General features: G+C 33.5%; 1 protein-coding gene across 1 annotated transcript in view; it reads left to right on the top strand.

Annotated features, from left to right (window-relative positions):
- LOC115416781 (semaphorin-6D-like) overlaps window positions 1–15535 on the top strand; it is a 58625-nt gene that overhangs the window by 24202 nt on the left and 18888 nt on the right. The window contains 5 exon segments of the mRNA XM_030130646.1: window positions 1773–1904; window positions 1983–2138; window positions 5198–5371; window positions 6024–6164; window positions 8395–8472. Coding sequence (XP_029986506.1) covers window positions 1773–1904; window positions 1983–2138; window positions 5198–5371; window positions 6024–6164; window positions 8395–8472 — 681 coding nt within the window.

Genomic DNA, 15535 nt, shown 5'->3' on the forward strand with positions numbered 1-15535 from the left:
GCCTTGATGATCACAACAGGAGACAAAAGTTAAACATGTTAAATTTAGGTTCATTTCATTCCTGCAGTTGTTTCCCTGCAGATATTTTTTTATGTTGTTGAGTTAAAATGAAAAACGTGTAAACGAAGCAGAGGAAATATATTTAATTTTCTCTGTTTTATTGTTGGGTTTAAATTGGTTTGATATTCATGAGCAGTTTGTTGCATAAAAGTCTAATCTATTTAATTTCTTCGTTCACTGTAAATTCATTGTTTGGAGTCTAAGTTTACTTATTAAAATACTGATGCTTTAGCTTCAAACCAGGGTTACAAAGTGAGTATTGAATGCATTTGAATAAAAACAATTTAGAGCATAAAAATAATGAGAGGAAAAGAGGAAAATGCATAAATTAGAGCGGGTAAAAAAGCAGTGCAAACAAAGTAAAAATGAGATTAAAACCAGAAGAGTTGTAATTAGGGATGGGGATTGAAAAGGATTTAGTCTGTTAATTCTGTCTGATTAAATGAAGGTTTAATAAATAAATAAAATAAATAATAATTCCAGTTCTATTATCGATATCACTTGCTGATTCTCATTGGAATAGAGAATAAACAACAGTACAGATGGTTTTGTTTGCATTAATGTCCAATATACATTAATATTTTCCCCTCAATGTGAACAAACCTAAAGGGTTTTAAAGGTGTCGTTAAAGGAGTGTTCGATCTACCTGCTGCAGCCTCAGCCTGGTCGTCATGGAGATTATTCATAAACAATAGTAAAGCAGGCTGACTCAGCGAAATGACGCTAACATGAACAGTATCGATAAAACCAAGTCTGTACTAAGTTTGTTCTGGTTAAACTTTCTTTACATTCCACGTAAACTTCAAGAGAAGCTTTAATTCAAGAAAAACTGGAAAAAAAATTGAAGAAAATGAACAAAACTTGAAGCAAAACATGATTAAAAAATGAATTGAAAAAATGAAGGAAATGAAAGAAAAACTTGAAGTAAATGAACAAAATAAAAAAAGAAATGAACAAAAATAAAGAAAAATGTGAATAAAAAATGGGGATAAACAAACAAGAAAGAAAAGCTTGAGTAAAATAAACAAATATAAAAATGAACATAAAATTAAGAAAAAAAATTAAAAAGAAAAGCTTGAATAAAATGAACAAATATGATGAAAATGAACAAGAGATGAAGAAAAACTGAAAATGAAGAAAAACAAATAAAGAAGAAAAGAAAAACTTGAATAAAATAAACATATGATAAAAATTAACAAAAAATGAAGAAAAAAAAATTTAAAAGGAAAGAAAAGCTTGAAAAAAAATGAACAAACATGATGAAAATGAATAAGAAATGAAGAAAAAGTGAAAATGAAGAAAAAAATTTAGAAAAGGAAAGCTTGAATAAAATAAACAAATATGACAATAATGAACAAAAAATTAAGAAAAAAATTTTGAAAAGTAAAGCTTGAATAAAATGATGAAATATGATGAAAATGAACAAGAAATAAAGAAAAAGTGAAAATGAAGAAAAAAATAAAAAAGAAAAGAAAAGCTTGAATAAAATGAACAAATGTGAAAATGAACAAGAGATGAAGAAAAAGTGAAAATGAAGAAAAAATGTTAAAAAGAAAAGCTTGAATAAAATGGAAAAGAAATGTAGATAAAGATGAGGAGTCTACTGTTAGCATTAGGTGACAGAGGAGGTGTCGCTGTAGGCTCCGCCTCCACAGTCCCTGCCCCCACAGTCCCCGCCCCCTTTCTCAGTCCTGTTCGTGCTTTCTCTGCAGTATTCCCGGGTCGGCCGTTTGTGCGTTTTACATGGACGACATCGAAAAAGTCTTTAACGGGAAGTTTAAGGAGCAGCGGACCAGCGACTCGTCCTGGACTCCGGTTCCAGACGAGCAGGTTCCCAGACCCAGGTGAGTCCGGGGTCCGGTCCACGTCCTCAGGTCCCGTCCGGACCACGTATGTGACCCGTAGTCTGTGTTTGTCCTCAGACCCGGCACGTGCGCAGGCGACGGTCCGGCTGCAGACTACAAGTCCTCGGTCCAGTTTCCAGACGAGATGCTGACGTTCATTAAGTCGTACCCGCTGATGGACGAGGCCGTTCAGTCGGTTAACGACCGGCCCTGTTTCACCAGGACGTCCAGCAGGTGACGCTCACACCGCAGCCTTCGCTTATTTAACCTGTGTTCGTTTGGTTGGCTTTATGTACTTCATATCTGTTCATTTTGTTGATTTTTTTTTTCATTTTTGTTCATTTTGTTGATTTTTTTTTCATTTTTGTTCATTTTGTTGATTTTTTTTTCATTTTTGTTCATTTTGTCGATTTTTTTTTTCATTTTTGTTCATTTTGTTGATTCTTTTTTTTTTTTTACTTTTGTTCATTTTGTTGATTTTTTTTTCATTTTTGTTCATTTTGTTGATTCTTTTTATATCATTTTCCTTAATTTCTTGATTTTCTTGTTTCATTTTTGTTTAATTTCTTGATTTTTTTTCTTTCATTTTTGTTCATTTTGTTGATTTTTTTTTTCATTTTTGTTCATTTTGTTGATTTTTTTTCATTTTTGTTCATTTTGTCGATTTTTTTTTCATTTTTGTTCATTTTGTTGATTCTTTTTCTATCATTTTGCTTAATTTCTTGATTTTCTTGTTTTATTTTTGTTTAATTTCTTGATTTTTTTTCTTTCATTTTTGTTCATTTTTTTGATACTTTTTCTTTAATTTTTGTTGATTTTGTTGATTTTTTTCTTTCATTTTTGTTTAATTTCTTGATTTTTTCTATCATTTTTGTCAAATTTCTTGATTTTTGTCTCATTTTTGTTCATTTTATTGATACTTTTTCATTCATTTTTGTTCATTTTATTGATACTTTTTCATTCATTTTTGTTCATTTTATTGATACGTTTTCTTTCATTTTTGTTTAATTTCTCGATTTTTTCTTTCATTTTTTATTCATTATGTTCTTTTTCTTTAATTTTTGTTTAATTTCTTGATTTTGTCTTTTATTTTTGTTTAACTTCTTGATTTTTTTCTTTCATTTTTGTCTAATTTCTTGATTTTTTTCTTTCATTTTTGTTTGATTCCTTGATTTTTTTCTTTCATTTTTGCTCATTTTATTGATATTTTTTCTTTCATTTTGTTTCATTTCTTGATTTTTTCGTTAATTTTTGTTTCATTCCTTGATTTTTTCTTTCATTTTTGTTCATTTTATTGATACTTTTTCTTTCATTTTTGTTGATTTTGTTGATTTTTTTCTTGGATTTTTTTAAATTTCTTGATTTTTTTTCTTTCATTTTTGTTTAATTTCTTGGTTTTTCATTTTTCAGTTCAAATCATAGTCATGGATTAAAAAAAATAAAAAATCAATGTTGAGAGAAATTGAGTTAAAACCATTTCTGAGGCATTTTGGAAACAAAGACAACAATTTAACCCAAACTAACCAATGCAATGGTATTTATCCCATAATATAACACTCTACTCTGACATTAGTCATTATTGTTTCGTATCCCAGACCCCTGTTAGGAAACAAACACCTGAATTGTCCACATACTTTTGTCCACATAATGCCCATCCGCCCCAGTGAAAGGAACCAGTGGAATGAAATAATGCACATTCTTCCCACTCGTCCTGTCAGTGGCTGTAATACGACAGCTGATCACAGTCCAGTACAGCTTCAGCAGGTACATTCTTTTCTCCTGTCCATTTTTCCAGGTCGATAAACTCGACAGAAAATGAAAGAAAATAGAAACTAAACCGAAAAGAAGGATGAGGTGTGAGGAGAGCGCTCCAGACTGCTGTTAATGAAATTACCAAAGGCCAGGACTGAACACCAGCTCAGTGATGGGTTAATGTCTCTGCGTTTATTGGTCCGCTGGGAAGCCAATGGAAAATAATTAGTATTTTCTGGACCGTGATGAAATGTCAGAGGAGCCAAACGCCCCTTTAATGTGAAGCTTTGTAGGAGTTTTTTTGGCTCTAAATGTAAATTCGCTCCGATCTCGTCGCCTGTAATGGAGCAGAAATGGAGTTTGCGAAGGTCCCGTCGGCGGTGGGAGTCAGTGAATGCACCGTCCTGACCCCAGAGTTGATGAGGCCAATCTGCAGCATCAGCCCCGATTATCAGTCTGGGTGAAAGAGGGAGCGTTTTAATGAGCGTCTGCGGGCCCGTCAATGACCGGGCCACCGATTCTAATTACTGATCTGCTGAACGAGAAGTTTAATTCCACGCCGGCGTCGGACCGCGCTCCTGAAGGCCTCAGATGACCCACATAACGGCGGTGGTGTTGTCCGGAGGCTGCTGATCCTCCCAGAGCTCATACAACATCCCACACAAGCATGGAAACGAAAACATGCACCTGAGAACGTGAGGGGATGTGTTTAAAGTGGAAAAACCAAAACACACGACTTACTCTGTACACGAACTTTACTGTTTATTCAGTTTATTTCATTTTGAAGTTCCTTTTTGAACTTTTTTTGTCTTTCATTTTTGTTCATTTTATTTATTTTTTTCTTTCATTTTTGTTGATTTTGTTTATTTAGTTTCTGTTCATTTTGTTGATTTTATCAATGTTTGTTCATTTTGTTGATTTTATTAAATTAATGTTTGTTTTTTTTTATTTTATTAAATCAATGTTTGTTAATTTTGTTGATTTCATTTTTTTGGTTCATTTTCATTCTTTTTATTTCATTTTTGTTTAATGTCTTGATTTTATCTGTCATTTTTGTTGATTTTGTTGATTTTGTTTATTTAGTTTCTGTTCATTTTGCTGATTTTATCAAATTAATGTTTGTTCGTTTTTTTGATTTTATTAAATTAATGTTGTAATGTTAATTTTGTTGATTTTATTTATTCATTTTTTTTGTTAATTTGTTGATTCTTTGTATTTCATTTTTGTTTAATTTTTTGATTTTCTTCTTTCATTTTTGTGTAATGTCTTGATTTTATCTGTCATTTTTGTTCATTTTGTTGATTTTTTTTCTTTCATTTTTTTTCATTTTGTTGATTTTTTTTCTTTCATTTTTGTTCATTTTGTTGATTTGTTTCTTTCATTTTTTTCATTTTGTTGATTTGTTTCCTCTCATTTTTGTTCATTTTGTTGATTTGTTTCTTTCATTTTTGTTGAATTTCTTGATTTTTTTCCTGTTATTTTTGTTCATTTTGTTCTTTTTTTTTCCAGTGTTGAACTAAGCTTCTCTTCCTCCCCGTCAGGTCCAAGTTGACCCAGATCGTGGTGGACGTCTCGGCCGGTCCCTACAAAGACCGGACTGTGATGTTCCTGGGCTCGGATGACGGCAGAGTCCTGAAGGTTTTGGCGAACACGCATCCCAACGACAGCTTCGGAACCAAACTGCTGGAGGAGATCGACGTCTACAACCCGTCCAAGTAAGAACCATCATAATCAGTCTGCATTTATATAGCACTCAATAAATAAAATAAAATTGTTATAGCACTCATCTTTAATCATCTTTAATCTTCTAGTATCCAGGTGAGCATGTTATGAACACTTTGCACTTCATGTTATTAAAGATCGTATTATTTTTCACTATTTGTTTTTATATTTATTCACCATTTGATTTATAGGTGTGCATTTTATGCACACTTGGTGACAGATGCTAGTATTTTTGAACATTTGACCTAGTGCCAAAAATAATAATGCAAATTAACCAGTGTTGGAGTTAATCATTGACATATGCCAGGGGGAAGAAATCTAATAATATGTGATCCACTTTTTATGTAATATATTGAAAAAATATTTTTTTGTGTGTTTTTTGCATCCAAAAAATGATTTGTTTACAATAAAAACACGGCATTTAAAGGGTTAAAAAAACATGACAGTTTTTGAGTATTTGGTATTTTTATTTACGGCTCAAGTTGATGAAATAGAAAAAAAGGGTAAAAGAATTAAAAACAAACTGTATGAATTTTTTTTTTTTTTACATTATTCCACAAGTGTGCTGAAAAGGCACACTAGGTGCTTAGGAAGGGCCTTGGTGGTCAGGGTACTGGAGGGTTAATCCATGTTGTGTTTGTGCAGGTGTAACGTTCAGGGTCAGGAGGACAGGAGGGTTCTGGGCCTGGAGCTGGATAAAGACCATCACGCTTTGTTCGTGGCCTTCAGCAGCTGTGTGATCCGAGTGCCGCTGAGCCGCTGCGCCCAACACGGAGCCTGTAAAAAGTAAGAAAACTAATGCACTCTGGGTAAATGTGCCACAGCTGCGCCCCACAGCCACCGCTCACCAGGGCAGGATTCAGGCCCTGGTGCTGGAAGGCGTCCAGAACCAGGAAGGGGGGATCTTTTCCAAAACATCCAAATGTGGAGCTTAATTTGGAAACAGAATGGCTGCCGAGCGAGACGGAGCGAGCGGAGGGAAAGCCGGGTGTGAACGGAACAAAGAGGAGCTTATTTATAGAGCGACTGCCCCAATCAGAGCGCATTCATCAAATCCACACCAATCAGACTGCGTTTAATTACCGAGCAGCGGGATGAATGGAATGTGGTCTCCCAGCTGCACGGTCGCCTCAGCAGCTGCGAATGTGTCACTCAGACAAAGATATGAGATGGAGAAGATGCTTCAGTCCACATCTGTTTCAGGATTTAAACCTCTGGAGGAGACGATGATGATACAGACACAAAGAAACAGGACAGACGCTCTGTGGAAGTGGAGGGAGGGAGGGAGAGAGGGAGGGAGGGAGGGATGGACAGACGCTCTGTGGAAGTGGAGAGAGGGAGGGAGGGAGGGATGGACAGACGCTCTGTGGAAGTGGAGGGAGGGAGAGAGGGAGGGATGGACAGACGCTCTGTGGAAGTGGAGGGAGGGATGATAGATGGACAGACAGATGAAGAATGGACAAACAGACGGATGAAGGACAGACGGATGGACTAATAATGGATGGATGGATGGATGGATGAATGGATGTAAAGACGGACAAATGGACTGATAATGGCTGTACAGATGGATGGATGGATGAAGGATAGACAGATGAATGATAAACAGACAGACGGATGAAGGATGGATGGACAGACAGATGGGCAGATGATGGATGGATGGACGGACAGATGGATGAATGGATGGATGGAAGGATGGACGGATGGACCGATAGTGGATGGACAAATGGATGGATGGACGGGTGAACAGACGGATAAAGGATGGATGGACGGACAGATGAACAGATAAAGACTGGACGGATGGATGGATGAAAGTATAGATGGATGAATGGAAGGACGGACGGACGGACTGATAATGGACAGACAACTGGATGGACAGATGGATGGATGAACAGACAAATGAAGGATGGATGGATGGATGGGCAGACAGACAGATGGACAGACCACTCTGATCTGATTCTATGTTATATTGTGTCTTATTGTATCTTATCTTATTTTATCTCATTTTGTTATTGTACCTTGTTTTAGTTTACATTATCTTATTATTTCATCTTATCTTATCTTATTGTTTAATGGTATCTTATTGTACCTTATCTTGTCTTATCTTATCCTACCTTATGTTACTTTATTTTACCTTATCTTATCTTACCTTATCTTCTTTTATTTTACCTTACTTTGCCTCATCTTAAATTATTTTATCTAACCTTGCCTTATCTTATCTTATTATTTTATCTTACCTTACCTTACCTTATCTTATTATTTTATCTTATTTTACCTTACCTTATCTTCCCTTATCTTACCTTACCTTGCCTTACCTTAACCTACCTTACCTCATCTTATCTTACCTTATTATTTTATCTTATCTTATCTCACCTTATCTTACCTGACCTTACCTTACCTTACATTATCTTATTTTACCTTACCTTACCTTATCTTATTATTTTATCTTATTTTACCTTACCTTATCTTCCCTTATCTTACCTTACCTTGCCTTACCTTAACCTACCTTACCTCATCTTATCTTACCTTATTATTTTATCTTATCTTATCTCACCTTATCTTACCTGACCTTACCTTACCTTACATTATCTTATTTTACCTTACCTTACCTTATCTTATTATTTTATCTTATTTTACCTTACCTTACCTTATCTTATTATTTTATCTTATTTTACCTTACCTTATCTTCCCTTATCTTACCTTACCTTGCCTTACCTTAACCTACCTTACCTTACCTTATCTTATCTTATCTTATCTTATCTTATCTTATCTTATCTTATCTTATCTTATCTTATCTTATCTTATCTTCCCTTACCTTACCTTGCCTTACCTTAACCTATCTTATCTTATCTTATCTTATCTTATCTTATCTTATCTTATCTTATCTTATCTTATCTTACCTTACCTTATATTATCTTATCTTGTTTTACCTTCCCTTCCCTTATCTTATATTGTCCTTATACTACACATCTGTTTATCCTGCCCTAATCTTCCTCTTCCTCCTCCTCTTCCTCCTCAGGGCTTGCCTGTCCTCTCGTGACCCATACTGCATCTGGCTTCGGACCGGGACTTGTGCCAACATGGCGCCAGGTTTCAAGTACGTGTCACTTTCTTTCTTCTTCCTCTGTTTGATCCCTTTGCTTCTTCCTGCTGCTGATCCCTCATCAATCAGCGGGCGTATATAAATCTGGCGGTGGCGGCGGCTGCCTCGTATATCTGCCCGGGCGACTGAAGGCTCGTATATCTGACAGATGTAAATGTGAAGCCTTTCACGCTGGTAGCCGCCGTCCAAGGATGGATGAGGAAACATAATGGGAACCAATGTTCAAATGGATGTCAGTGGGAATGTACTGAGTGCACTTTGCTGACGTAAATCCTCGGTTATAAAAAACAAAAAAAAGAAAAACCTGCTGCGTTCTTTCACTGCAGTAAACTTCTGCATCACTGCTGTTAATGGACCAAGTCTGGGTCATGTACAGGGATGTAACGATTACCAATATAACGATAAACAGCGGTAAAATTGCCAATGGTTAGTCTTACCGTTTAAATTCTAATTATCATGATAATGCACTTTTAAGGAAGAAAACGCCGATGTAAAGATCTGCTTTTATGTCAAATATTTGAGTATAGTTTGAATTTACAATTTAAATTTTCTATACCTAATATTTGGAACCAATATTCACTTTGAAAGTCTTTGAAAAGGTTCGTTAAGCATCTGTGTGTTATTTACACAATAAATTATACACATTTATCAAATCAGATCTTATATATTTTTTGTGTTTTCTGGCCTTTTATGTTGATACAGTAGGTTAAAGTGAAAAATAATACACAGAGGAGATAGATGAAGTTGTGCTGAAAAAAAAAAAAACAGATCCCAAACATGGGTATAGTAAACATGTGTTTATATAGTATATAAAGGCCAAATCAAAAGGACTGAAAAATGGACAAAATAGACTCAGACCACTAAGGGTTAATATTAGAATGTTTCTGCAACAGAAGGGACATTGTGCCAATTATTTTATTTGGTTGTTTTGTTTTTTGTTTCTTTTTTGTTTGTTTGTTTGTTTGTTTGTTTTTTTCAAAATACAACTTGGTTAAAGTATTTCTGTGTATTAGTACTTTTTGAACATTTTGAGCACATTTTCAATAATACCACGATAATAATGATAACCGTGATAATATTTGGTCACAATAACGGTAATATGAAATTTTCATATCATTACATCCCTAGTTGTGTAACTGAATTAAATATCTAGAATAGATAATGATGATAAAGGGAGAGTTAATGAAAGGCTAAGGCGGATTTAAAAAAAGAAAAATATTCAAGTTTTGTTTCAAGATTTCAAAAAACTGTGGCTTGGACGTGCTTCTGTTCAGTTCAGTTTATTTTGAATATGCAAAAAAAAAAAAAAAATTCCTACTTTAGTGCTTAGAAAAAAAACATAAAAACTTATACATGTACATGAAAATAAAATATAACTTCATTCACATATTCAAAAAGGAGTGGGAGTAAGTGTAGGAGGAAAAAGCAAACTGTAAATGAGGAAAATATTGGATATGATGGGAGTAAATGTACTCGTCTAATTTACATATTGTGATGTCACAGGGTGGCGGCCATATTGGGTCACATCACTTTTAGTAAAATTGAACTTTGGACATATTTACATAGAAGTTTTCTTTGTGTTTTTGTTTTTCTGTCATCTTATTCTTAGAATAAATGAACTTAAACATTAGTAGAAAGTAAAGTGCAGTAAGTTTTAGGAGTTTTTTTTTTTTTTTTTTTTTTTTTATTCAAGCAGCAGAGTAGGCAAATGTGTCCTTATCTATCCAAACCAAAACTAAACTAGAAGCACTCGGAGAGCGCAGACCTCCGCCAAGGCTGATCAGTGCCCCCCCCCCGTGGGCCCCCCCACACCAAGGAGGTTATGTTTTTGCCAGGGTTTGTTTGTTTGTCTGTCTGTTTGTCTGTCCGTTAGTGTGCAACATAACTCAAAAAGTTATGGACAGATTTTGATGACATTTTCTGGTCCCCCCCCCCCCCCCCCCCCCCCCCCCCCCCCGTGGGCCCCCCCCCCCCGATCACCACCAAAATTTAATCATTTCTTCCTTATCCCATTTCCAACAAACCCTGAAAATTTCATCAAAATCTGTCCATAACTTTTTGAGTTATGTTGCACACTAACGGACAGACAAACAGACAGACAAACAAACAAACAAACAAACCCTGGCAAAAACATAACCTCCTTGGCGGAGGTAATAAACTTTACTTATTTACTAAAGCAGCTCTGGATCACACCTTTAAAAAATGTAATAAGATGAAACTGTAAAAGAAGCAAAACATGAAAAGATGCAACAAAACAACGTAGTAAAAGATGGAACACAACAAAAATAAAGATTTAAGAAAATAACCAAATACAAATGTTGTAAAAGATGCAACAAGACAAAAGATGAAAATGACACAAAAGATTCAAAATATGAAAACCATATATATGTATGTGTGTGTATATATATATATATATATATATATATATATATATATATACACACACATATATATAAAGGTGACAAGATGAACATGACGTAAAAAAAAAAGTGAAAGATGCAAAACCAGAAAAGATATAACAAAACAACGTAGTAAAAGATGGAACACAATGAAAATGATAATAAGACGCAAAAAAATAATCAAATGCAAATGTTGTAAAAGGTGCAACAGACAAAACAGAAGCAAAACACATAAGATGAAAATGACACAAAAGATTCAACATATGAAAACCAGATAAAACGTAAAATATGTTAAAAAAAAAAAAAAAAAATATATATATATATATATATATATATATATATATATATATATATATATATATATATATAAAATGTAACAAGATGAACATGATGTAAAAAAAAATGTATTAAGATGAAACTGTAAAAGATGCAAAACATGAAAAAATGCAACAAAACAACTTAGTAAAAGATGCAACACAACGAAAGTGACATTAAGATGCAACAAAACAACAAATACAAATGTTGCAAAAGATGCAACAAGACAAAATAAAATATGACACAAAAGATTTAAAATATGAAAACCAGACAAAAGTCTAAAAATTTTATTAGAAAAGGATAAAACCATGAAACAGTTCAACAACATGAAAGCGTCTCCTATCGTAACATTAACTCTCAGTGGGTTCGTGATTTGTTGCTGTTTTTATTCATTCGTTGTATTTGGCCTAAATGTTGTGAAAAGCCTGGTCCTGTTCTCCTGGACCCGGGTCAGACTCTGGCGGTCTCAGACTGACTGGGTCGATAGTATTTACAGACAGAGGCTGGACTCTCCCAGGATTCAAACAAGCCGTCGCCCCCGGAGATGAATATGAGAGAATAATACCTGGTCGATCTGCGGGGGAGGAGGAGTAGGGGGAGGAGGGGGGGGGGGTGAAGGAACGCCGGGAAAACCGAGGCTTTGGCCGCAGATCGATGGTCATGAAGTGATGCATTGTGGGCGTCTGATACCTGACACTCTGGAGTTATTGATCGTGACGGTGGTGGAGGTGTGAGGGAGGCGTCTGGATCCACAGTCTGAACCTGATCCCAGTCGGACCCAGAGAGTCCACGTGGCCTCCAACCGGACTCTCAGGGGGATCAGGTCTGGTCTCGTGTCTGGGATCGAAGCTTGTAGTAACCGATGATGTAATAATGGAATACAGCCGATAACAGAATTGTTTTGTCCATTTTTCATGTAATACCTGCCAATAACGCAGTAACTTGTCAATGATGTGGTACCTTATTACGGTATTGGCCTAGCATTAAAAAAAAAAAAAAAAAACTTTGAAAATGTACTAAATGCAGCCAAACATGGAATAATTTTGGACATTTAAAATAAAATAAAGACAATAAAGATAATGTAACATTTTGCCAATAATCTGGTACCTTATTACTTTATGGCCTTGCATTTAAAAAAAACCTTTGAAAATGTTCTAAATGCAGCCAAAAATTTTTAGCATTTTGTCCATTTAAATTATAATAAAGACAATGACGTCGTAAATTTTGCCAGTGATGTAATATGTTTTTATATTATTTGCATAGTAATAAAAAAAACCTTTCACAATGTAATAACTGCAGCCAACAATGTAACAATGACCAGTAACACTGTAACTTTGTCCATTTAACTGTAATAAAGTCAGTAACATAGTAACTTGCCAGTTATGTGGTACCTTATTACGCTATTAGCCTAGCATTAAAAAAATAATAATAATAAAAATAAACTTTGAAAACGTACTAACTGGTGCCAAAAATGTTATAATTTTGTGCATTTAAATTATAGACAATAACATCATAACATTTTGCCAATGATATAATACATTTTTATATTATTGCCATAATAATAAAAAAAAGTCTTTCACAATGTAATAACTGCAGCCAATAATGTAACAATGACCAATAACATAGTGATTTGGGAAAATTAAAATATAATAAAGACAATGATGTGTGTGGACCAAGGTTCTAATAGTTTTGGATTTTTCATTATAGTTTAGTTTTATTTATTTTTATTTAACCTCTTCCTGGTTAAATAAAGGTTAAATAAAACTAAATAAAACTAAACTAGAATGAAAAATCCAAAACTATTAGAACCTTGGTCCACACAACCTTCATTTTCCAGAATATTTCAGTGTAAAATGGACTCCAAAGGCTCAGACAGACCATTGTTTCTGTTGGACTTCATTCTGTGGATAAAACTGGAGGGTTTGTTTAGAGAAAAGACCACCACGAGGGTTAAATAAATAAATCCGACAGCAGAAACAACACAGACTCTCCGTTAAACAGCGTCTGACTTTAACACCTAAATATGAAGCTTGTGCACATCTGCTATATCTAAGCTGCAAAAATCAATAAAAACGCTCATTATTCATTAAAATAAAGTTCGAAAAGGACAGATTTGTGAACATTTATGAGCACAGAAACCGGTTATCCATTTCTGATGTTAAATAAACTCAAAAATAAGTGAAATATGTGCTCACCTTTGGCATTTCTGTACAAGAAACGACCTGTTGTTGTATTTAAATTCCTCTAACGCCTCCTAAAGACGCCGCAGAGGAATATTAATGCTCCAGTATTGGAGGTGGAAGGTCAGTTGTTGGCTGCTCTTTGTGTTTCTGGGATTTAACTTGTAAAATAGGCCAGTTCAGACTGAATCAACACAATAACAATACAATGATCCACTACATGGACAAAAGTATGTGGACACTTTGAATTCAGGTGTTTGTTTTCTAACAGGGGTCTGGGACACAAAACACTAATAACAAATATTATAATATAGTTTTATATGATGGGATAAATATTGCATTGGTTGGTTTGGTTTAAATTGTTATCTTTGCTTCTAAAATGCCTTAGAGATGATTTTTACTGAAGTTCTCTCAGCATAGATTTAGGTTTTTGTTTGTTTGTTTATTTTTTTATCCATGACGATGATTTTAAATGTTCTTCCTCTAAATCTCCAAAATATTTTTCCTGCTCTGACTGTAAATAATAATTTTCTACACAACTTACCATCTACTTTGTTTTGTCTGTTTGTGTATTTTTCTCATTATGATTGTCTTTTCTTCATTTTTCTTCATTTTGAGACTTATTTTGTTCTTTTTGATGCCTGTGTTGTTCGTTTTTATTGATTTTGTTGTCAGTTCTGTTCATTTTACAGATTCTTTTTTTCTAACCATCTACTTTCTTCACATCTCACTGAGGAAGAAAAACCTCCCATTAAACTTTAAGGAAATATTGATGTTTTTATCTAAAATCATCATTAACAGGATGTGTCCCAATACTTTTGTCCATATAGTTAAGAAACATCAGTATTTCCTTAAAGTTTAATGGGAAGTTTTTCTTCTTAAGTGACATGGGAAGAAAGTAGATGGTTTACAAAAAAAAAAAATCAGTAAAATGAACAGAATTAGCTACAAAATAAATAAAAATGATCAACACAGGCAACAAAAAGAACAAAATAAACATCAAAATGAACCAAAATGAAGAAAAGACAGTCATAATGAGTGAAATACACACAAAAAAATAAAGTAGATAGTTGTGGTAGAAAACTATTATTTATGAAAAACCCAAGCATAAAAAATGAATAAAAAAAGCCCCAAAATGAACAAAACAAGCATAAAAAAACCAAAATATGCATCAAAAGGAACAAACATGAGCAACACAAGCATAAAATATGAATTAAAAAAAACATCAAAATGAACAAAAATGAAGAAAAGACAATCATGAGCAAAATACACACACGAAAAAGAAAGTAGATGGTTAGTAAAAGAAAAAAAATCTGTGAAATGAACAGAATAAGCAACAAAATTAATCAAATTGAGCAACACAAGCGTAAAAAATGATCAAAAAAGCATCAAAATGAATAAAATAAGCATAAAAAACAAACTATGCATCTAAATGAACAAGAATGAGCAACATAAGCATAAAAAATGAACAAAAAAAAAAAAAACCTCAAAATGAAGAAAGGACAGTCATAATGAGTAAAATACACACATGAAAAAGAACGTAGATGGTTAGGTGTGGTTGAAAATTTTTATTTACAGTCAGAGCAGGAAAAATGTTTCAGAAATTTAGAGGAAGAACATTTAAAATCATAGTCATGGATTAAAAAAAAAATTAAAAATCCCTTTAAACTTTAAGGAAATATTGATGTTTCTAAAGTATATGGACAAAAGTATTGGGACACATCATGTCTACAGCTACAGAATAAGCAACAAAATTAATAAAAATGAACAACACAAGGATAAAAAAATGAACATAAAAGCACCAAAATGAAAAAAAAATAAAATAAAATTAAATATAAGCGCATATATGTATATGTATGTGTATATATATATATATATATATATATATATATATATATATATATATATACACACACACACACACACACACAAATATATATATATATATATAGACATATATATGCCTAAAAATGAACAAAATAAGCAAAAAAACAAACAAAATACATATCAAAATGAACAAAAATGAGCAACACAAACATAAAATATGAACAACATAATATTGGGACACATCATGTGTACCGCTGTAAGATGTCCTGTTCATGAGGATTTAAGATATAATTTTTTTTTTTTTTTTTTTAAATTAACATTTCCTTAAAGTTAAAG

The sequence above is a fragment of the Sphaeramia orbicularis genome, unplaced genomic scaffold (genome assembly GCF_902148855.1).
Source record: "Sphaeramia orbicularis unplaced genomic scaffold, fSphaOr1.1, whole genome shotgun sequence".
Taxonomy (NCBI): Eukaryota; Metazoa; Chordata; class Actinopteri; order Kurtiformes; family Apogonidae; genus Sphaeramia; species Sphaeramia orbicularis.